The sequence below is a fragment of the Balaenoptera musculus genome, chromosome 2 (genome assembly GCF_009873245.2).
Source record: "Balaenoptera musculus isolate JJ_BM4_2016_0621 chromosome 2, mBalMus1.pri.v3, whole genome shotgun sequence".
NCBI classification, from domain to species: domain Eukaryota; kingdom Metazoa; phylum Chordata; class Mammalia; order Artiodactyla; family Balaenopteridae; genus Balaenoptera; species Balaenoptera musculus.
The window spans coordinates 30,853,287-30,877,194 of NC_045786.1; the positions used below are offsets into that span (position 1 = coordinate 30,853,287).

At 38.6% G+C, this 23,908-nt stretch overlaps 1 protein-coding gene across 6 annotated transcripts in view; it reads left to right on the plus strand.

Annotated features, from left to right (window-relative positions):
* Positions 1 to 228: 228 nt before the first annotated feature.
* TJP1 (tight junction protein 1) overlaps positions 229 to 23,908 on the plus strand; it is a 113,300-nt gene continuing 89,620 nt past the window's right edge. For all 6 annotated transcript variants that reach the window (XM_036843346.1, XM_036843347.1, XM_036843348.1 and 3 more), the window contains exon 1: positions 229 to 650. In XM_036843346.1, the coding sequence (XP_036699241.1) occupies positions 624 to 650 (27 nt within the window). In that variant the 5' untranslated portion in view covers positions 229 to 623. The remainder of the gene's footprint in view (positions 651 to 23,908) is intronic.

A 23,908-nucleotide genomic window follows, 5' to 3' on the forward strand; every position in this document is an offset into this window, starting at 1 on the left:
TGACCCCTGATGCGAACAAACAGGAAACTCCGTCTCCAAGCTACTTCGGAAACTGGGCTTTTCCTTCCGCGACAGGGGTCGCGTCCGGACAGGAAGCTGACCAGCCGCTCGCCCCTCGCCCTCGTGGCCCCGCCCCCGCCGCGGCCCCGCCCCCACGCGCGGCCCTGCCCCTGCCACGGCCCCGCCCCCCGGCCGGGCATGCTCAGTGGGCCGGGTCGGGTTGGCAGGTTTGCGTGGCCATCCGCAGTTGCCGGCGCCGGCTCAGCCCGCGGACGCCACGTCCCGTCGTTGCGGCTCGTTCCTGGGAAGTTACGTGCGGAAGCGGCTCGCAGGGAGCCGGCGGGCGGGCCGCGGAGGGCTCGGTGCTGCCGAGCGTTGAGCGGGCGGGCCCGTGCCGGTGGCGGGGCTGCGGCCGGGCGCGCCCCTTGGGGAGCCCCGGGCGGGGCTGGCGCGGCGCGGACTTTTGTCCGAGTTGAGTCCCCTCCCCGTGGGCCGGGCCTCTCCGGCGCCCCCGCCCCGCTCGCTCCCGGGAGATGTTTATCTGGGCAGCTGCGTGAGGAGCCGGTGGCTGGCGGCGAGGAGTCTCGGGTCCGAGGAGCGTCGTGCGGCACCGGAGAGACAAGATGTCCGCCAGGGCCGCGGCCGCCAAGGTGAGCGCTTCGGGGGCCCGTCCCGTCGGGGGCCCGTCTTCCTCCTCCCGCGGGCTGGCGGCTGGGCCGGGGCCCGAGGAGCGGGCGGGCGGCCGGGGGTGGGGAGGGCCGGGGCCCAGGCAGGTGCATCGCGGCGGCGTCGCTGGCAGTCCCCGGCTCATGCCCGCGCGGGGAGGGAGCAGGGCGGGCAGGAACGCGCAACAGGTCCCGCCGGGAAGCCGGGCGCGGGGAGCGGAGGTCGGGCTGGAGCCACCCCGGTGGGCGGCGGCTGCTGTCTTTGCGGGAGTGGTTGGTCCCTGGCGAAACCGTGTGGTTTCGATCTGATGTCACTGTCGCTGGTATGCGCGCGCCCGCGACAAGACATTGGGACGGCAAACACTCAGCCTGTGTGGAGTAGGTTGGATTTTTGTTGTTTTAACTCTGTTTTATTTACTTACGGTAACATTGAAAAAACTAATCTCTTAACAGTTTTTAATAGTTTAGTTTGAATTAAACTTTCAGAAGTACCACAAAATACCCTTAAAAATGGACAATTAGATGAACTCTAAACAATAAAAATTGGCAAAGACGTGTGGGTTCCTCAAAAAACTAACACTTTTTCCTATCAATTTTTCCATGTGCTTTGAAGTATTATGCCATTTTCTCAGTGCTTTCAAACCACTTTGTATATGACATTAAAAAGCTGAAGTTCTTAAAAATCAGTTAATATTCTTCTCTCCTTTTGTACATTTTAACCTTTTTCACCATAAAATAGTACCTGCTCTTTTAAACGATTGAAGGAATACAGAAATGTGAAGAGTAAAAATCTTCTCCCTTAAAAATCAATTCATTACTTCAAACAGTATCAAAGTGCTTACGCAGGTACTGGTTTGATTGTTTTTGTTTGTTTTTCTGTTTGAAATGTTTATTCATAGTATCTCGGAGCAGGTATAATAAGGCCCTGGAGTTTCTGATCTCAAGACCTTGTTTTTTGGCTGGCAGAAGTTAGCGGTTACATTTAGTAGTGAATAAATTCTTCTAAGGAATTTAGTGTTCTCTCTTTAAGAAAACTTTCATGTGTACCTTTTTGACCTTACACTGATTAAGAACAATCTAAAGATTTAGAATAAAAGGCAGAATTTTGCATGATTTTAAAATAAGCTTACATTATTTACTTTTCTTGGGAGGAAAGGCTTTGTTTCCGTATTAACAGAGAGTGTCACTGTGTTCCTGCAGTGTGATCTCTGGCACTTAATATCCAAGACCACACACTGTAAGAAGGTTATTTCATGTATGGAGTGAAGTAAGTTTTCAATAGATTGCCATAGTAAAATGATGATTTAGAAGGAGTCATACATTTTCTCCTGAATTATGGTGTTGAGATTTTATGGCATCTTGAAAAATATCACTAGTTAAACATTACATTTTAGGGACGTTTGCATTCTTAAATATTTATGAGTAGAATGTCAGTTGAAAGCTTATTTTTCTGAAATGCTGTGTTATGAGGCCACCGTTAAATCTTATGTAGAGCAAGGCAGGCCGTAAAAAATAGGTGAAATGAAATAGTATTCAACCAACCAAGTCACGTTTAATTTTGTAAGGTGATTAAAATGCTTAAGAAGAACCAGGCTGTGTACTCAATACTTTACATATATTTTTGTTTCCTCCACTTCCCAGTTAAAAAAAAGTGAAGACATTAATTTTGCAGCTTGCTTTTCTTGCTTTTAGCGTAATAGTTTGTAGAACTCTTCTCGAAACCAGTACCTTTGATTCTATATCCTTTGTAATGGTTGAATATTCCATCCCATGAATATGCTGCAGGTCATTATTGCCTTACTGATAGACATTTAATTTGTTTCCAGGATTTTATTGTAATAAGTAGCCTTATATTTTTATATCTGCACTTATATAGTATTACTGTATGTCAAATTCTTAAAAGTGGAATTTCTGGGTCAAAGGGTATGTGCATTTAAAATTCTGATATACGCCACTAAATCTTTCTCCAAAACGGTTGTACCTAGGAATAAATATAACAATTGTTGGTAACTTACCTAATTTTAAAGGACATAAAACCTCAATAAATGAGATGAGAAAATATACTCTCTGAATGGGGGAGAGTGACTCTTGTAGAATATACCAAATTTCCTAGAGTTGGTGTATAAATGTTAACACAATTCCAAATAGAATTCCAGTGCGGTATTGTCGAAAACTTGACATATTGATGAGAAAGTTTATCTGATAAAATAAATGGATGATAGCCATGAAATTTTTGGAAAAAGAATACCTTATTAGAAAACCTAATGTGTTATAAATTCAAAGTAATTTGAAGCAGTCTTTTAGCTCAGGAATAGACATTGGAATCACAGAGTCCAGAAACATCTGTGTGTTTATGAGCTTTTAGTGATTATGATCGTCAGCATTTAATGTGTGTCAGCTATTGTTCTAAGTGCTTAACATGAATTAACTGATGTAGTTCCCAGTATCGATATGAAGTGAGCACTACTGTTATTCCCCAGTTTATGGATGAGGAGATTGAAACACAGAGAGAAAGTAACTTGCCTAAATTCAACTAGCCAGCAAGAGGGAAAATTGAGACTGTATGATAAAAATAACATGGAAGATTACTGGAGAAAGGATGGATTATTCAATAAATAGTGCTGGGACTGTTGGTTATCCTCTTTAAAAAAAAAAAAATTTATTCTAAGACCACCCCCCCGAAAAAAAAATCCAAATGAAATGTTTGAAAAAGTGCAAAGAAGATAAATCATAAAATACTAGAAGAAAGTGTAGGATGCTTTTAAAAAATATATATTTCAATTGGAAAGGGCTTCTCAGTGCATGATATTAACTTAAGTAATAAAGGAAAAGTTCAGATATACATCTGAATTTGCAAACAGAATTACTAGTGTACCTGATATGAAATGATTCAAAAGTTGAAAACAGGAATTTGAGGGCGGTTCTCTGTCTCACCAAGGAATTGTTTAATTATGTAAGAAAATGATATGAATAATTGGGAACATTTCCATTTGTTGAATCACAGAAAGTGGCTGAAGCAAGTGCAGTGGCTTCTGGATTTTTAAGCTGTTTCACTTAAGAGGAAGCAATAAAATGTAACATTGTACTGTATGCTTATTAGATTTTGCTGCTTAAAAGTTTCCATTTTGTCTCAGGAACAGAATGTTTTTCGCCTGGTTGATTATTTTTAAAATTATAATGTGGTTTAGTATGGAAATTATTTACACCACTTCTTAGGAATTGATTTATAGTTATCAAATAAGGCACAATGAACTTTCCTTAACAGCTGAACATTTGAAAGTTAAAAACTGTAGAATAAAGCAAAATGAACAAAACTAATTACAAAATTAGTCCTTATAGATAGGAATTGTGTCCTCAGTGGCTGTTATGACGTAGTTTTAATTTTGGTACTTAGTGATTGGTATTTGCTTCATACTGCTTTAAAGGTAAATTAAAAACTCACTGTGCTTTATGAGAATTCACTAATTGTGTGTGCCAACGTTTATTGGGCTTCACTGTAGTAATATTTTTCTTTACCTGCCAAATTTGTACAATACTTGTTTTTCACTAGAAATATTTTTTATAGTATTTAAGGCGAAGACTTAATTTTTTACGTTAGTGTGTTTGACATGGTAGATGCTTGTGGTTAAAACTGTCATTTATGTGCTTGGTTGATAATCCTGACTGCATTTATAACTCTTAAGTTCATTTTAGGACAGCTCCATTAGACAGGTACTTTCCAAATCTACAGTGCTTCCCCACTAGTGAGTGATAGTGGAGGTCAGCCATCCACACCAACAAATAATGAGGTTAAAACCAATCTGTGGCTTTGAGAGCTGTAATGTAGTATATATAGTACTGTTTCCTGTTTGGTTTGAAGGAGAAAGATTACAGTAGTTTCACTGCTTTTTTTTTTTTTTTTTTTTTCAAGCCTGGTAACAATGTACTGGCTCTGACTTTTACTTGCTCTTTAATCTTTTTTCTATTTAGAGACCAAATGTAAACTCAGTACAGTTCTAAGAATAAAACTGAGTATAAACAAGACAGATCACCAAGCTGCTAAGGAAAGTGTCATTAAAAATAATAATTTTGGTGAAAAAATTGGAAGTGTAATCCTGTTTATTGACGTAGTTCTGACATGATAAAAATTCAGTGTAATGAAAGACCACGAGTCCGTCTGTAAATCCACGTGTGGTGCCACTGGTCCCTGGCCGCCCAGCCACAGCTCACTGCAGGCTCCATGCCAATCGCGCACTCAGGGTCGAGCACTGACAGAGCGTGGTAGGGCTGGAGACCAGCCATGGGACAAGCAGAGTTATTTTTTATTCGTAGAGTTTTTGATCAAATGTTAAATAAGATTAAAAGATAGTTTATGTCTAGTATGATATTTCTGAAATATTTGACTAGAACTTGCTTTGCATCTGTGAATTTTGAAAGACAATCTTGGAAAACCTTCTTAGCTTAACTTTTAATCTTGTAGAAAGAGACACGTTAGAACAGTTTACCAAGTTTTGAATTTAATCTAAAATTGGTCTGTTTTAGTATAGTATTTCTAATATAAGCCAGCAATAAAAATAGGTCTTTTGCTACTGCTGACCTAGAGTGCTTCCTAATTTATTTATTGCAGAGAAGAGTGGCTTCAGGTTGCTTCTTTATGGGTTAGCCAGGTGCTTGATTTCCATGCCTTCCTAAACAGATACATTCTTAATAATGAGAAGTGTGTGCGATGAGTTCATGGGTAGGGAATTTCATGTTATATCCTAAAAATGTGTGACAATAATGGACTCTGAGTGATCGACTTTCCCACAGAGTAGTTTTAATATGAGAAAACCAATGTTGCCAAAATTCATACCACAAAATACCATTTGAGATTTAATAACAAGCCCTAACTGTTACATATGTAGTGTTAATACTGAATCTCAGAAAGCCCTTAACTTTGGGATAGATCAAAAGGTAAGTTTTAATTTGTGCTGTAGGTGCATTTCAGTGTATATTAGAACACTCTTAACTCTTTCATGCTGATAGAACGCTGGGAAGTGAGTTGATTGGTGAGTGACCTCAATCATTCTAGTTTATCATGCCCAGAAGAGAGGTGAAAACTGGAACGAATATTACTTTGCAGGGATGCTAATTAGGAACATAAGATTAGTATATGCCTGGCTTGATTAAAAAAATTATTTTTGATTTGCTGAAATATTTTTTGTTTTTGTTTTTTAAAAATAGTGTACATTCCCAAAGAGTGAAAGTTCATTTTTTTCTTGGTTATTTTAGGAATTTTCACTCTTTCAAATTGTTGCTAGTAATCTTTTGGGTTTGTACACAGTTTTTGATAACTGAATTAAACTTAATTTATGATTGTTCTCTTAATTCAATACATAATGCTAAAATTCAGGAGGTTATCAGTAATGAGATTCTTTTTGTTAGTTCAGCAAGTATTTATTGAGCACATTTTGTTTTGGATCCCTGTCCTCTAAAGGCTTATAGTTTTTAGCTGCCCTGTATTGTAATAATCAGCTGTGAAATGTGTAATTCATTTTTAAGATCCAAAGAATTTGAGTTTTTACTCTTAAAATAAATATGAGCACACTCCAGGTCATCTTATAAGAGCATAGCACTCTGCTGTGCTTTTTTGGTTGGGGAAGGTGGTAGAATCCCATCTAGAGCCTGGGCTTACTGTAACACATGAGTTTCCGCGTTTTCCCTTGTTAATTTAAAAAAAAAAATGTTTCAGTTGAATTTGGATACATTCACGCATTTGGTGAAAGTCTAAATAGGAGAAAAAGGTTAAGAATTATAAAGTAATTAGAATTTACTTATATACTTATAACTCCTTGAATATACTGACATGGAAAATGGACAGTAAGCTGGCTGTTACTATTATATTTAGGGTCTAGCCAGTTGTTAAATATGTAACAATTTGGATTTTTGAAACTGTATTCTGTATTTAACAGATACTCACTGCTGGCCTAGTATGAACCAGGCACTGTTCTAGGTGCTAGAAATAGAGCAGTGAACATATCACTATGCTGTACTTGTGGACCACTTTAATGGTGTGGGCAGAAAGCAACAAATAAAATACTGTAAATAAAATGATGATGAGCACTAGAATTCCTAACAGGCCATTTCTGGATCATAACCTGCTTTCCCCAAAGATTATAAGTATCTTGTCTTCTATATTACTTATTTTCTAGTTTTTCTGTATAATTTTACCACTTACGCATTCCGTAAACACTGTGGTTTTGCCTGTGAACTTTACACAAACAGAATCTTCTGGTGTGGACTCTTGTATATGGCTTCTCTTGCTCAGTGTTGTGTCTGTGAGACGATGGACATTGTGGGTGACTAGTTCATTAGCTATCATTATATTCGTGGGTGAAATTCGTAGTCTTCCGTTTTAGGAGGGCTTACTGTCAGATTGGCTTCTGGAAAAAGTATTTTGAATTAGACTTTTGTGGGTTTTTGGGGGAAAATGTATACTTGTCTGAGGGGCAAGAATTAGGTTAAGTGTATTGGCTAGGTGTTGGTACACTAACAACTATGTGAAAAATAGGGAGCTGCTTTTGGTGTTCATATGCTGTTTAACTTGAAAAGTCAGTTTTAATTTTGAGGGCGTTTTATGACTGAGGTCTTAAAATCCATTATCTTAAAGTGTATTTTCATAGGTATCCATTTACCTGACACTGATCAGACCAGTGAAAGCCCTGATGGGGAGAAATTCGTGGTTCGGCAAAAACAAGTAAACACAAGTGTACTTTTCAAAGTATAATTGTAGGAAATCTTTCCCAGTGGTGTCATGTAAAGGAACTTTGGAAGATTTATTTACTGTTTTTCTTTTTTCTTTTTTTTTTTTTTAAAATAAATTTATTTATTTATTTTTGGCTGTGTTGGGTCTTTGTTGCTGCGCGGGCTTTCTCTATCTAGTTGCAGCGAGCGGGGGCTACTCTTCGTTGTGGTGCGGGCTTCTCATTGCGGTGGCTTCTCTTGTTGCAGAGCACGGGCTCTAGGTGCACGGGCTTCAGTAGTTGTGGCTTGTGGGCTCTAGAGTACAGGCTCAGTAGTTGTGGTGCACGGGCCTAGTTGCTCCGTGGCATGTGGGATCTTCCCAGACCAGGGCTTGAACCCGTGTTCCCTGCATTGGCAGGCGGATTCTTAACCACTGCACCACCAGCAAGTCCCTATTTTTCTTTTTTAAACAGTGATACATGTTGGAGTATTTAATTAAACAAACGTATACCAACCCATATTTTGATGCTGTATTTCCTGTAAAGTCAGAAGACAGTGGCCATGGCAAGCAGATTTACATCCTAGTTGTAAATATGAGAAATGTGTGTTAATAATAAATAATAGCCTCCTAATACTGAGTGCTGATTCTGTGACAATACTAAGCTAGCTGTTTTATGTGCATTGCCTCATCTGATCTTAACAATTGTGGTAGGTGCTCTTGTGACCTCTGTTTCATAGGTGAGGAATCTGAGGTTAAATTTACTGCTCTGGCTAATGGCACACTTGCTTCTAGGCTTTATAATTCACACATGCGCATGCTTTTACGTTCATGTGCTGTAAGGAGTGTCAAGGAGACGAGTATGGAATGGTGTTAGGCGAGTCGTGACTCACGAGAGCAGGAAGAGAGGGTGCTGTGGGGTCAGAGAGCAGGAGCTCCTCTGAAGGAGGCCGATATTGCCCCGCCCCAGCTGATTGTTGCCGGTGGCGAAGACAGCATGCTGGATCTTCCGTTTTTTTTCCAGAACTGGTTGTAAATCCAGATTTTATGTAAATTACCTTGACTTAGGTGTTGGGAGCTGACTTCATTTTTTATACTTTTTTATTGTGAAACATAATTCCTATGTAAAAGCGCAGATAGCACATGTACATTAATGAATTATCACAAAGTGAACACCCATGTAAGCACCACCCAGCTCAAGGAGTAGAATATTGGCAGCTCTTCAGCTTCCTTCATTGCCCTCTACCTGATAACCTTATCCTGCCAGTGAGCCACTGTCCCGACTGTAAGACCTATGTGTTAGGATCTTCCTGCCAGCACCATTCTTTCCCCAAGACAGCTACTATTCTGACTTTATGTTTTTAAAATTTATCTGTTGTTGCATTATGAATTCATTCATCTTCATTGCTGTTTAGTATTTTATTGTGTGAATGTACTACAGTGTATTTATTCTACCATTGATGGGCATTTGGGTTGTTTACTACTTTGGGCTATTAAGAATAATGCTTCCACTATTAAGATGAACACTTGTTCATCTTTCTTGGTGAACATGTGCATGTTTTTCTCTAAGATGTATTTGGGGATGGAATTGCTGCTGGATTGTTTAGTGTGTCTTCACTTTTAGTAGACGATGTCTTCTGCAAAGAGATTATACCAAGTTACACTTGTCATCAGTGAATGAGAGTTTCTGTTGCTCTGCATTTTCACCAATACTTGGTATTAGCAGACACTTTTAGCCCTTTCTGGTTGGTCTTTAGTGAATCTCACTGGAGATTTTAATTTGCATTTTTTGACTAGATGAAGTTGAGCAACTTTTCATGTTTATGCCCTGTTTGAGTCTATTGTCTATTTTTCTTTAGGATTATCTTATTGATTTGCTTTGTATTTTTTTTTTTTGGATAAAAGCTAGTTGATTATATGTATTGTAGGTATATTTTCCAATGTGGTAGTTCTCTTAATGGTCTTTTGATGAATAGAAGCTCTTCATTTGAATGTGGTCTGAGTGTAGTGACACAAGAGAAAGGCCAGCAAGGGAATAGAGAGTTTCCAGAGAGGGACCTGTCTTTTGGTAGGCCAGATGCTGCACAGAGAGAGGTCAAGCAATATAAGAACTGAAAAGGTTATCATTGAATAACTCTAAGTCTTTGTTACTTTACTACGTGAGTTTAGGCTCTGGAATCTGCATCTTGAGTCTACCAGTTAATACTGTGTTGTCATCTGTACAACTCAGATGATCACAGTACACTCAGGGACCCGTCTCAGGGTGGTTGTACACTCAGCACAGTGCCCAGAACAGGGTGAGCTGTTACGTTGCCTGTATCTTTTAATAAAAACATTTTAAGTGAAGCCCACCTTAATATCAGGGAAGAAGTGTATAGGAATTATGGTATTTCTGTGTATGTGCACTCTTAAAACATTTATTTATTTTATGTATTTATGTATGTATGTATTTATTTGATACTGGACAAAGGTTAGTTGAGTCCCAGACCAGCAAGGTGTGTTGTGGTCAGAGAAAGTCCTTGAGCTCCCGAGATACTTTCAAAAATTTTATTACAGTAGTATTAAGTAAGAGATGCACTCTTTTGTCTGACGAATTAGGGAATAGAGACTAAAGACTACTCCTACTCCAGTGTACCTGGTTCAGTTGGGCTACCTATCTGATAGGGTGAATGACCTGACCGATTAGCAGATTCTGTTCAGTTCTTAACTCCTGAGCACCTCATATCTTTCCACTCGTTCATGGGTACTTTCTACCATTTACATCCCCCCTCCCTCCAACACACAGATATATACACACATACACACATTCTGTTCTTCTCTTTGTACTCCTGTAGTAGCCTCTTAAGTAGTATCATACCCCTTCTTGTCCCGTACAGTCTGTCTTTTTAAAAACAATCTTCTCAAAATCCAAGTTTGATTAGTACCCCCTCTTTCCCTGTGCCCCAGTATGCATGCTTATCCTAAAACTCCTAGGTTTCTTAATTGACTTCAGAAGTAAAAGACCAAAATCCATAATATGATCAGTAAGCTGCTACAGGATTATTTGGCCCCTACCTACTCCTCTAGCCTCACCTTGCATCTTTTCCCCCCTCTTGGTCTCTGTTCTCAACCTGTGCTGTCCTCATTTTAGTTCCTAGCGGGTGCTGAACTTCCTGCCAGGTTTGTCTTTGAGTTCCTCTCATGGCACTCATTCTTTGTAGTATTTATTTAAGCCTGTGGTAATATATTCAGTTGTGACATTCTTTGATCATCCAGTTCTGCCATTAGACCGTAAGCTCCATGAGAACAAAGGTCATCTTGGTGTGTCCTGTCATCACAGAGCTTAACAAAGTGTCTAGCTTATAATAAACTCAAAATATTGTTTGAATGAACATGGAAAGTGCTTTCCTACCCTAGGGCTCTTGCACATGCTGTTTTCTCTACCTGGAAAGCTTCCCCACTTCTGTCCCTCATTCACCCAGCATCTGTGCCAATTTTTTTTTTGACAAGTGCTTATCAACTTATTAACAGTTGATTTCAGCAATTTGCAGTGGTGACTTCAGCCCTGACTCCTGGCTCAGTGCTGATGGAGGTAATCTGCTTAACCATCTCAGGACTGTGCAAGTCAGTGAGTCGCTGTGGAGCCTCTTCTGAAAACCATCCCAAGTCTTAGAACCTTCACCACCAGGAATTTTCCTTGTAGCTATTCTCAGAGTCTTGGTATGCATCTGAACTGGTCCTTTCACTTTGAGATGCTTTTCCTTTGTGCCTCTGGTCCAGTCAGTGTTGAGGCTGGTGAAGATGATTGTAATTCCCTGAACTGCCAAGTCTGGTCCCACAGGTCCTTCCCGCATTTTGCTGCGGCCACAACCAGGCTTCTTGCCTGCCTTGTTCCTCAGCCAGAGCAGGCAGAGCTCTGAGGACTTGTCTTCCTCAGAGAGCCATGTCCCAATACTTAGCCTCGAGAACCTTGTCCTGAGCCCAGAAAACAGTTCAGAACTCTGCTTTAAGCTCCCTGTGCTTTAACTGTATTTCACTGTACAACAACTTGTACTTATTTGTCTGCTGCTTATTTGATTAAAATCTGACGTCCCTCCTGGACCAGAGGCACCGTTTTCACGGTGGTGCTCACTTAGTGGTAATAGACCAGGTAACATTCAGCCAAGAAACTCCCAGAAGGTCCTAGTGCATCTCCAGGACCCGCTGCACTTATCTTTCCTGGAAGGGGAGGCAGCTGCTGAGGAGCCAGCCCACGGAAACTTTGCATAATGGCCTGGCATCTTGGTCATAGGATTCTTGGTTTGGGTCTTTTCTAGATTCAACAATTAACTTGTAGTCCCCTCAATTGCCTTCCTTTTTTTTAAGTGGAAAAAGTTCGAGCCCATATAGAAGTATACGAGGCGTGTAATGAATCGCCACGCTAGCCTCACAGGTCCAGTCGTCAGTTTATGGCCAGTCTTGTTCCGTCTATACTTCTACCCATTGTATCCTCTCTCCCCCGTTACTCTGAAGCAAACACCAGACATGTCTTTTCATCTAATATTTGAGTATATATCTCTAAAAGATAAGAACTCTTTAAAAAAAATAACTATATTACTATTATCACACTTTAAAAACAAATTGTAAATTTAAAAATCCACCATTTAGTCAATGTACAGTTTCTAATTATCTTAAGTATCAACTTCTTTTTTCAATATATTTGAGAAAAAACAGGATCCAAATAAAGTCCTCCCATTGTGATTGTTTGGTGTGTCTCCTACGTCTCTTAGACTGTAGGATTCCCCCATCTGGCTCTGGCCCTGGCCTCCCCACCCACGATGCAGTTTTATTGGTGAGGAACAGAATTGTTTGTCCTATGCAATTTCTTGGTCTGGATTTTCCCTGTCATAGTTACAATGTTTCTTGCCCGCTATATTTCCTGAAAATTGGTGATTAGAGCCAGCGCAGTTCTGTCTAATAGAAATATCATATGAGCCACATACATGATTTAAATTTTGTTAACCACATCAAAAAGTTTAACAGGTGACATTAATTTTAATATTTTATTTGTGCATATATCCAATGTATTATCATTTTAACTGTGACAGTTCTTCTGGTTTCTCAGTCTTCTCCTGTCTTTTATGACTTGGACACTTTCAGTGAATGGCGGTCAGTTATTTTTTAGAATGTTTCCATTTGGGTTTGTCTGATGTTGTCTCATGATTGGATTGAGGTTATGCATCAGATTAGGAAAGGGTATGTGATATTTATGTTTTATTACTGGTGTGATAACCTTGAACATTTGGTGAGGTACTTACTGTTTTTCCCTTTGTAATTGATAAATATCTTGGGCAAGATACTTTGAGATTGTTTCTCTTCAAACTTTTGCCCACTGGTTATACTCTTTGATCTTGCCTGCAGCAGTTATTATGGTGTTTTTTCCCTAAAATAGTGATCTTGTATTTCTCTCATTTCTTCCACATTCCTTTGTAAGGAAGAGCTGCCCCTTCTTCCTCATGTATCTAGTTATCTGTACGTGTATGTTTTAACTAAAAACCATGGGTTTATATGGACGTCATGATCCCTATCCAGCACTCTTCATTCTAGCCTTCACCCTTTCTTGTAACATCTTTCTCTGACAGTGAGAAATCAGCTCATTGTCTACAGTATATTCAGTTATTTGTTTATTCCTCATGTACCTGTCCAGTAGTTAGCAGATTGTTAACCCATCCTACCCTTCTGAGAAACAGATTGACTTAACTCGAGTACAGTGTTTGTGTACAGTTCTTTGTGTCTTTAACATTACAGTATCCAGTCAGAATAGTGTTTTCCACAGTTACTTAGCTGAGTGTTTTTCTACCCATTCTCTTTGGTTGTGGTATTCATTTGTAGTAGATAGGTTTATCTGTTACTGTTTGTATTTCATTTTGGTTCCCACCACCTCATCCTTGTTTATTTTAATTATTTATTTGTTATTTTGGAGTATGTGAAACGTTACTGTAGTTCAGTGCCACAAAGAAATATCATTCCTTCCTCAGTCCTACCACCCTCTCTCTCCCTTCCACCCCATACCTACTTACTCTGTAAGTAATCAATTTCTTTAGTTTCTGGTTTATCATTTCTATATTTCTTTTGCACAAATGAGCAGATACATGTATATATCATATTCCCTTCTTTCCTTCATGAAGGGTGGAATACTATTGATATTTGTGCACTTTGCTTTATTCTTTTAAAGGTCTGTCTTTGAAATTGCTCCATGTCGGTTCATAGAGATCTTCCATTTTTCATAGCTGCATAGTACTCCACTCTGTGATGTGCTGTAATTTATTCATCCGTTCTCCCAAGTTTGGTCATACAGGTTGTTCCCAGTATTGTAGTTACAAACATTGCTACCATGAATACCTGGTACATATGTATAGTCACATTGTTGGAGGTTTATCTTCAGGACAGATTTCCTAGGAGTGGGATCTCTGGGTCAGAAGGTTAGGTACACATTCAGTTTTGTTAGGTATTGCCAGATTTACCTCCAGAAAGGCAGGATGAATTTGCATTTCCCCTGGAAATATTTGTGAGTGAATATAGCCTCACAGTCTTGCCCTTCGACTGCTTTGGCAGGTGAGAAATGGCATCTTGGTGTTATTTTAATTTGCATTTCTCTAATTATGACTGAGTTTGAACATTTTTTCAAATCTTAATATCCTTTTTGTGATGTATTTTTTCCCCATTTTTCTACTGAATTTTTTTCTGCAGTTTTGATTTCTTTATGTTTTAGGGATATTGGCTCTCATGGTGTATCTTGCAGTTTTCTTAAGACTTTGTTTATGGTGTTTTGTGTTTGTGTTTCTTTTTTTGGTCAGGCAGACTTTTAAAATTTTTTACATACTTTGTTTTATTTCCGTTAGACTTTGAGTTTTGCTTAGAAAACCTTTCCCTACACTAACATTAAAGAGGAATTCACCCAGGTTTTCTCTAGTACTTGTATGGTTTTGTTTTTTACATTTAGATTCCTAAATTCATTCGAAGTTTATTCTTGTGCATGGTGAGATATAGATCTAATATATGTTTTTTCCAAATGACAGCCCAGATGTTCTAGCCGCATTTATTAAAAAGTGCATCTTTACCTTAGTAATTTGAGATGTTACCTTTCTCATACACTGATTTTTCCAGTGATTTGAAGGTCTGTTTATGAATTTTTCCATTTTATTCCACTGGTCTATTTGCTCGTGCCCCAGTATCACACTTTTAATTGTAGATGCCTTATAGTATGTCTTAATTAAGAGGCCATACTTGATAGGGCTAGTTCCCCCGTAGTAGTTTTTCTTTTGCAGTGTTTTTTTCAATTTTACCTGTTATTAAACTTAAAGGGAAACATGTTCTTATGTCTGGCTTCTTTTTTCAACACTGATCAGTGTTCATCCATATTGATTTGTGTAGTTAGAGTTTATTCATTCCATGGCTCTGTAATTTTCCATTGAGTGAATGTTGCATTGTTTTCCCTTTTATCATTGGTGGACATCTAGATTGTTTCTGGTTTTTGGCTATTAAGAATAGTGCTTTTGTGAACATTCTTGTAAATATATTTACACATTTCTGTTGATTTGATCATAGAGTATGCTTATTTTACCCAGCTTACCAAAGCAGTGATACCATTTTACACTCCTTCTAGTGGTGAATTTTTTTTTCTTTTTATAAATTTATTTATTTATTTATTTTTGGTTGTGTCAGATCTTCGTTGCTGCGTGTGGGCTTTCTCTAGTTGCGGCGAGCGGGGGCTACTCTTTGTTGTGGTGCACGGGCTTCTCATTGAGGTGGCTTCTCTTTGTTGTGAAGCACAGGCTCTAGGCGTGCAGGCTTCAGTAGTTGTGGCACGTGGGCTCAGTATTTGTGGCTCACGGGCTCTAGAGTGCAGGCTCAGTAGTTGTGGCGCACGGGCTTAGTTGCTCCGTGGCTGTAGGATCTTCCCGGACCAGGGTTCGAACCTATGTCCCCTACATTGGCAGGTGGATTCTTAACCACTGCGCCACCAGGGAAGTCCACTAGTGGTGCATTTTGATTAGAGTGTTCATTATTGTTTTCTTTTAGCTTATTGTATGGTTGTGTAGTAGCCTTTAATTGTGTTTTTAATTTGTATTACCCTGTTGATTAAGGAAGTTGAGCACTTTCCCACGTGTTAACTGTCCTCTTGTTTGAAGTGCTTCCTCAAGCCCTCAGCCTCATCTTTTCTGTTAGGCGCTTTGTCTTTATTGATTTTCTGGCTGTGAATACTAGATTCGTTAGATAGATATTAGCAGGTTACTTTAAAAGCCCAGATTTACATGAAAATAAATGATACTGCTTCTTTGTTTGTATGGGAAAAGTCCTAAGTTTTAATAACCAAACAGCTTACATTCAGACTGGTATATTTACTTCTTACGGAACCTTGATCTATCGCAACTGCCTCCTTCCTAGTGAAGTTTTCAGCCTCAAGGTGCCTGGTCTGGAAACCAGGAGGGAGCTGCCTGATGGAGTGTGCCCAGGTGAGGCTTAGCAGTTGAAACACAGCTTGTCACTTTACGTTAGACATTTTGTGGTTTGTTTAAAATAGTTTTAGGGTTGAGGTGAAGTAAGGAGGCTGATTTTAAAGAAATGTGGCCTGTCGAGTGTACAAATTTGCTGTTTTCCATTGAGTGCTTTGTTAGAGAAGTATCATGGTTTTTCATATATTTTATTATTTAGAAATTGAAAAGACTTCCTAAAACTTTTTAGTTTTTTTTTTTTGAAAATCAGATAGTGATTTAGTGAGGAGGAGAGGAATAACCAAAGAAACTCCAAAATCAGACGTGTTAACTACCCATTCAGGTTCCTTTAATAGGTTAATTATATTCTTCACTTTAGCAGCTAAAGAAAGAATGTTCTTGATTTTGATAAGAATCTGATGAATTTGCTCATATATGATAGTTCAGAATATGACTTAGATGTTCTACTGCCCAAAGCAAATGTGGTCAAGATGGCATTCTTTTGTACCTAGCAATTTTCAGCTCCTTATTAATCTTGTCATTACCATTCCTTTTTGGTTTTTTTTGCTCTGTGAATATTTATTTTTAATTTAACTGTAGTGATTTACAAGATCGTGTTCCAAGTGTACAGCTTCAGATTCTTTTACATTATAGGTTATTATAAGCTATTCAATATAGTTCCCTGTACTATACAATAAATCCTTGTTGTTTATCTATTTTATATATAGTGGTTTATATCTGTTAATCCCTGGATATATACCCAGGAGTGGGATTGCAGGGTCATATGGTAGCTCTATTTTTAGTTTTATAAAGAACCTCCATACTGTTTTCCATAGTGGCTGCACCAATTTTCATTCCCACCAACAACGTACAGGAGTTCCTTTTCTCCACTCCCTCTCCAGCATTTATTATTTGTAGACTTTTCTGATGATAGCCATTCCAACAGGTTCGTGAGGTGAGACCTCATTGTAGTTTCGATTTGCATTTCTCTAATAATTAGTGATGTTGAGCATCCTTTCGTGTGCCTCTTGGCCATCTGTATGTCCTCCTTGGAGAGGGATCTATTTAGGTCTTCTGCCCATTCTTTGATTGGGTTGTTTTTCTGATACTGAGGTTTATGAGCTGTCTGTGTATTTTAGAAATTAAGCCCTTATCGGTTACATGATTTGCAAATACTTTCTCTTAGTCTGTAAGTTGTCTTTTTGTTTTGTTTATGGAAAAACTTTTATATTTTGAGTTAATGTTAGAGAAAAGTTGCAAAAATATTAGAGTTCTCTTATATCTTTCATTCCACTCCCCTTAACGTTTTACATAACTGTAACTGTAGAACAGTTATCAAGGATAAGAAATGAACAGTGATCCAATAACTAAATTACCCACCACATTTGAATTTTGCTAGTTCTTCCTTTTTCTCTTCCAGGATTCCAATTTGCGTTTAGTTGTTACTTCTTTTTGGTGTCTGACTCTGTAACAGATCCTCAGTTTTCCCTCTGTCTTTTATGACTATTTGAAGAGGATTGGTTATTTTTTAGAATGCCCTTCAACTTGGTTTGTCTGATGTTTTTTCATCATTGGAATGAGGTCGTGCATTTTTGGCAAGAATACTATAAAAACCATGTTGTTCATCATGTCAAGGGGTTCATGATATTGATCTGTCTTATTATTGGTAATGTTTACCTTGGTTAAGATGGTATTTCTCCACTGTAAAGTTACTCTGTTTCTGTAATTTATAAATATTTTGGAGGAGGTAATTTGGGGCTGTGCTTAATTTAACTGGTAGTCCTCAAACATTCACCCACTAGTTTTATCATCTGTGGGTGAATCTTTATCTGCAACAGTTTCTGGAGTTTGGCTGATGGTAATTCTGTTTTCCCTTTTCCTTTCACATTTAATTGAAATTCCACTCTAATGAAGAGCTGTCCCTTTCCCATTTATTTATTTGATTACATCAGTATGGACTCATGGGTTATTATTCTGTGGGTTAAAGTCTAATGTTATCATTATTTTGTTGCTCACATTATTCCAGCTTTGGCCTTTAGAAGCTCTTTCAAGCTGGTTCCTGTGTTCTCTTGACAAGCCCCCATAATTTTTTGAGCAGTGCGTTCATTTCTAGTGCCACATGATATTCCAGGTTCCTGCTGCATTTTCCCTGACCCAGCCCTGCAACCAACCCCTTCTCTGAGAAATTCTGGTTTGTTTTATTAAAGACTAGTATTTAGAAATTAAGATCTCCATGCTAGCTGTGCTCATTGCGGTTTTTCTTGCTTCTAGGCTCTCAGCAGACAGAGCTAGGAATCCTGTAGGCATATGCGTATCTACAAAACTCTTATTTCTGTATCTATCTGCGTGTATATTGAAAACCATGGGTTTATACTGATACCTCAGATTCTGATCTCACATCATAGAGTTCAGTTTAGCCTCCCTCCTTTTCTTATTTATAGTTTTTTTCTCCAGCAACAGAAACCCAGCTCTCATTATCTATTATTTCTTCACTTCTCGTATACACGCAAAACAGTTTAAATTTTTTACCCATTTCTCCCCTCACCCCTGGAGAAAGACTTTTGGATATGTGGAGGATAATATATCATGGAACAATACTGCTACACAAAAAGATACACTCAGAAATATCACTTCCTCATCTATGCTACCCCATTTCCTTTCCCCTTTTTACCTGGAAAAAATTTGAAAGGTCTTTTATCCACTTTCAGCCATTAGAAAATGTCAACCTAAAAAGTTTTATTTTTGCTAACTGGAAAGCACTGAGTTTTCGAGGGTATCTGTAACTGTCCCTGATGAGAATTTCTCAAGGTTTAATGGTAACTTATTTAAGCTGATATTCTTTTGTAACAGGGAAGAGCTAAAGCTAAATAGGACTCCACGTTGGATCTGTTTCTTGGACTTTAACCTTTGCTTTTTGTTGCCTTTGTTATTATAATTGTTATTATAATCACACATAATGGCCTGCCTCAGGGAACCCTGCCCACCTGTCCATGGCTGCAAGAAAAAAGAAACTAACACATCTCCTCACCGGGGCTGGTCATTCCAGGAGATGTTTTGCAAGACTGATGATGGCCCTTTTATTTTACATCCTCACTGCGTCTCCCTCTCTGATTCTATAAAAGAAACTGGCATCCAGACCCTGATAAGATGGTTTTTCAGAGACACTAGTCTGCCATCTTCTCGGTCTGCTGGCTTTCCGAGTAAAGTCATATTCCTTTGCCTCAACACCTCGTTTCCGATGCATTGGCCTGTCATGTGGCGAGCAGAGCAAGCTTGGACTTGGTAACACTTTCGCTTTGATCTTGGGACATTGGCAAATATAGCAATTTATCTGTGAACTTACTTAAGCAAATCTCTAGCTGTGATCAACCAAAAAAATTCTAGGCCCACCTATGTCTTTCTTCCAGCTCCTAATATTTTCTAATCCTATCCATCTCATCCTCTGTCTCCTAAATAGTCAGCCAAGGAGTGAACACACAATAAAGTATTTGAAAATTTAACTGGTGTTGAGAATAGTGGGATGTCAGATGCTCGATTTACTTACTTTCTGTTGAGGCTGTCATCCCACAATTGCTGCAGTGTTACTTTGATCATTATTTTTAGTTCTTATGCTTAGTGAGTTCTTACCCTGTTTGTGAGATTTGTTGAATTCCCTGAGTGTCTCCAAGACCACTCTTCATTTGACTTCAGATTTATCTTTTTTATTCTCTCTTGGACAGGACATCTCCATTTTGAGAGTTTACTTGACAGCCCTTCAGATCAATCCAAATGTATATTTTCCCCACCTTTTAGCACATACACTAGTCTCTTTCTTTGCACTTTATTTGCATAGCAGTGATCACATTTGAAATTAAATGCTTAACTGAAAGGTCAAAGAGGGGCAGGGGTCATTTGTTTTATTCACTAAAACTTACGTTGTACTTCTTAAGTTCCTGGCTCAACCTTATCTCAGTAGGTAATCTTGCTTTCTATTTTGGATGGAAAGCAAAAAAACAAAAACAAAAAACAAAACACTTTGGAGGGCAGGAGAATTCAGAAACAATTCAGCATAACAGCTTTGCATACAGAAGAAAAACTCAGAGCCACCAGTGTTACCTCTCTCTTTGCTACTTAATTTTCCTAGTGGGGGACCACAAGTCATCAGGAAAGAGTGCTCAGTGTGCTTTATTTAAGAGATAGTACTGGATAAACTATTTAAAGTATATATTTGATATGTAAGGGTCCAACAATTTAAAAAATATGAAAATTTTATTCTTTTATGTTGTCTTCCATTTTTATATTTTGTTTTGGTGTATTCTCTGGACAATAAATGACATTTCTGTATTAGTTCCTCACTGGCTGTTCCTTTTCAGATTCCTTAGGTTCTTCCTTTTTTCCCCTCAGAATATTTGTGGTGCACAGGGTCATCTTAGTCCTTTGGTAATTGGATCTTTTCACTTGGATTCAATACTACTTTGTTGATTACTCCTAGATCCTTGTCTGTGCCAGATCACCTATATCCACCTGCCTACTGCCTATATCTCTGCTCCAGTATTTCCACAGGCACCTTAAATTAAAGGTGACTAAAACTGAATTTGTAATCTCTTTTTCTGCTGGCTTTTTCACGCAGCTGCTCAATTCAGAAACCTGTAACAGCCATCTTTAGCTCCTCCCCCCTCTTTACTTGCACTTTCTAACTGGTATCCCTGCCTCAACTCCCTCTTCCACATCACAGCCATCAGAATGAGTCCTGACTATGGAATATGACAGCCTGAAGTTCCTTAGTGTCTTACCATTGAGTTTACAGTCCTTAGCGTTGTGTTTGTTACAAGGCCTGTTGGGATGTACTTCTGCAGCTTCTCTTTTTACCCTTTCCCTATTCCACAGATGGTACTGTTCAGCCACATCAAAGCCAGCTTTATGTGCAGCATCAACAACCTTGCTGATACCCTGTTTCTTCTCTGGAAACATCTTTCCCCACTTTCTTTCCTGGTCATCCATCAAGCTTGAACTCAGATGTTTCTTTCTCGGGGACTCAGTCTCCCATCTTCTCAGCAAGCAGCGTCCTCTCCATCCCCCGTGGCACCTCGTATACACATTTATCTAGTGTTGTAAGCCTCTCCTTGAGCCCTTAAGGAGGAAGAAGGACCTATTTTTGACCTCTACGGCACTTAGCATAAATGTCTGGATTGAATAAATGAATGGATTGTTTTTAAAATTACAGCCATAAGAATGGTAAATTTTAACTGGCTATATACCAAGTTAATATTAAGGAGTTAAGATTTTCCTTCATTTGGAGAACACTGGCTTTATTTATTCCGTCTTGGATTTGGTCTTCTCCCAGTTATAGGTTCATCCCTTCTTGTCCGTTCTTGTGTTCTCCTGTCTTTTCCCCACTTGATCTGTAATCAGCCCTAAAGGACAGTGAAACTGCCTAGAATTAGGATCCTAAGTTTTGGCAGGAAGCCCTTCAGAGTTGGTGATCTGAGTAGTGTCTTTGCCAGCTGGAGCTTAGAACAAAGAAACCAAACAAACTCTTGGCACTCTCTGAAATGCAGCTTTTTGCTTCTTCAGAAATTGTGATTCTGGTCAGTTGACACTGACTTAGAAGTGTATGTAGAACTCAGAGTCCAGTGGCCACGATTGAAGTTTTTCTGGATGCCTACAGTGCTTCACTAATTATTGAATTTGCAGCCTGTTTGGAACTGAAATTACAGTCTAATAGAATATTGGAGGTGGGCAGGACTTTTTACTTGAGATAATGTCATACCATTCCCTAAATGAGGAACACTAAGGTTACTTACCTAGTTAATTGCAGATTTGGGCTGTGATCTTGATATTTCTGGCTTAGTTCATTTTCTGTTTAACAGCATCTTTCATAGTTATAGGGAATGATAGTGCTGTAATCATTCTTAGAGGAATGACACTTTTTTACTTGCGGTCTCCCCACAAGCCTAAATGTTTTGGGAATGAGACTATTCATTTACCAGAAAATCCTTCTGCCAGTTATGCATTCTGCTTTTTTTTTCCAGTAAGAAAAATGACAAGTAAGCAATTTTACAATAAGGATGATGTTTCAAAAACTATTTGAATAAGTAGTAGATGAACATAATAGAGCATTACAAAAGGGCTCACAGTGAAAATGTAAGATTCCCTACCTCCCTGCCCCAATTTCTCTTTCTCCACCCCAGAGGCCACTTGTTTTTTTAGGTATTCTTTCAAAGGAAATCCCCTTCCTCCTTTTTCTAAAGTATCAAAATTTTAGCGTTAAAATCTAAAGTATCAAGATTTCTAAAGTATCATATTTAGTAGTACTAAAAGTTTTTTATATCCGTTTTAGCCTTCAGTTTCTGAGTGATTTAATAAGAATCTCCTCTCACCACCTCCCAACATTTTATGTTCACTTTCAAACATAGCAAAGTTGAAAGAATTACAGTGGGTACTTGAATCCCGTCAACTAAGATTCTACCATTATATTTTACTGTATTTGTATTCTCAGTTCCTTCAGAACTCCTCATAAAGTCTGCCTAGTTATATAAACAACCATGGATAGAATTTTGCTGCTTTTGCCACTGAAGGAAACCAAAGGCCTGAGGGTGGAGAGAGATGGAAGGGTCCATGGTTTAAACTAGGAACACTTTTTTCTCTGTGTGTGTGTTTTAAGTGACTAGGATCAGCAAGGCATAACAACTTACTTATATTATGGATTCAGTTGCTTTAGTGCGCAGGTCAAGAGCCTAACTGACCACCCTTTTTTGATGTTTCGTTCTCTCGGCTTCTTTCTTGCACATTGGTCTCCCTTCTGATAAATCAAGCTAATAAGGCTGTGTTTGGCTTTAACAGAGAAGGGAGCTATTGTATTACCCATTTTGGGGAAGCCATTGAGTTGGTTGAGTTGTGTACTTTTCTGAAGAAACATTCATTTTGATTGGAATGCTGAGAACAATTGTTTTAGTATTTTTATTTTTCCCCTTATATAAACAAAATCATCTAAATTTCTCTTATTGTACTCCTAGAAGCTTGTACGTTAAGACCTCATTCTATAAATCCCTTACTAACGAGATACTTTTTATAATTAACAATAAAACATAAAATAATCTTAAATATTACTTGATTTTTCCTAAAAGAAAAGTTAAAAATAGATATTTGAAGTTTCAAGTGGGATTTGATGAATGTGGCTTAAAATATTTTGGCAGTTTTTTCTGACTGGGAATGGAGAAAGGAAAGCAAAAAAAAAAAAACCTAATGAAAAAAATATTACTCATAATCCCTTCACTTTGAGGATGATCAGTGTTAACATTTTGTATATCCTTTTAGCTTTTCTTTTCATATTCATGTTTAAACAAAGGATAACAATATACAAGCCGTTTCATAATCTGCTTTTCCTCCCTTCACATAAAATGAATTTCCTCATTTGATTCATATTCTTTTACTAAATGGTAAATTGTGTGGCCATTAAAACCATATGGAGGATGATAAATTTTCATTCCAAAGAATATGTTATGGAGGTCCTCTCTGGTTATCAGATCACTTTCAGTTTGCACTGATAGGAAAGGAATTAAAAGGGTAGTGAAGCAGTGCTGCTGGTTTAAGAAGTAGATCAAAGCAAGACAAGCTTTAAAGCCATGCAAGCAGTTCTCATTTTTAATAAGTCAGCTAAGATTGGACAAACTGGCAATTGCAGATATTTTTATCCTGTATATTTTAGTAGGACTCTTGATATTTAGCAGAATTACTCATATCATCACTGTGTCACATTGATGGAGGTATTTTTTAAAATACATAAATGCTGGTCAATTTTTTAAAAAACAAAACAGCTTTGTTTCCAGCAGAGGTCTCATTAAAAGGAGGTTTTGCTGCACTTGAGACTGAAAGATTGAAACAAAACGCTGGTTGACAGTTCTTATCTATGGGAGTGAACAGAGGGATCCTTTCTCTCCCTCTCTTATTCATCTGGCAGGAAAGTTAATCTAGTTGCTTTGTATTTAGCGAAGCAGGCTTTCTTTATAGGGATTCCTTTTCTAAAGTGGCATTAATGTTCGATTAAAGTTGCTGTGGGAAAGGAGAAATGGGCCCAGGGCCCCTTGGTGGACATGTTCTCATGATGGTAG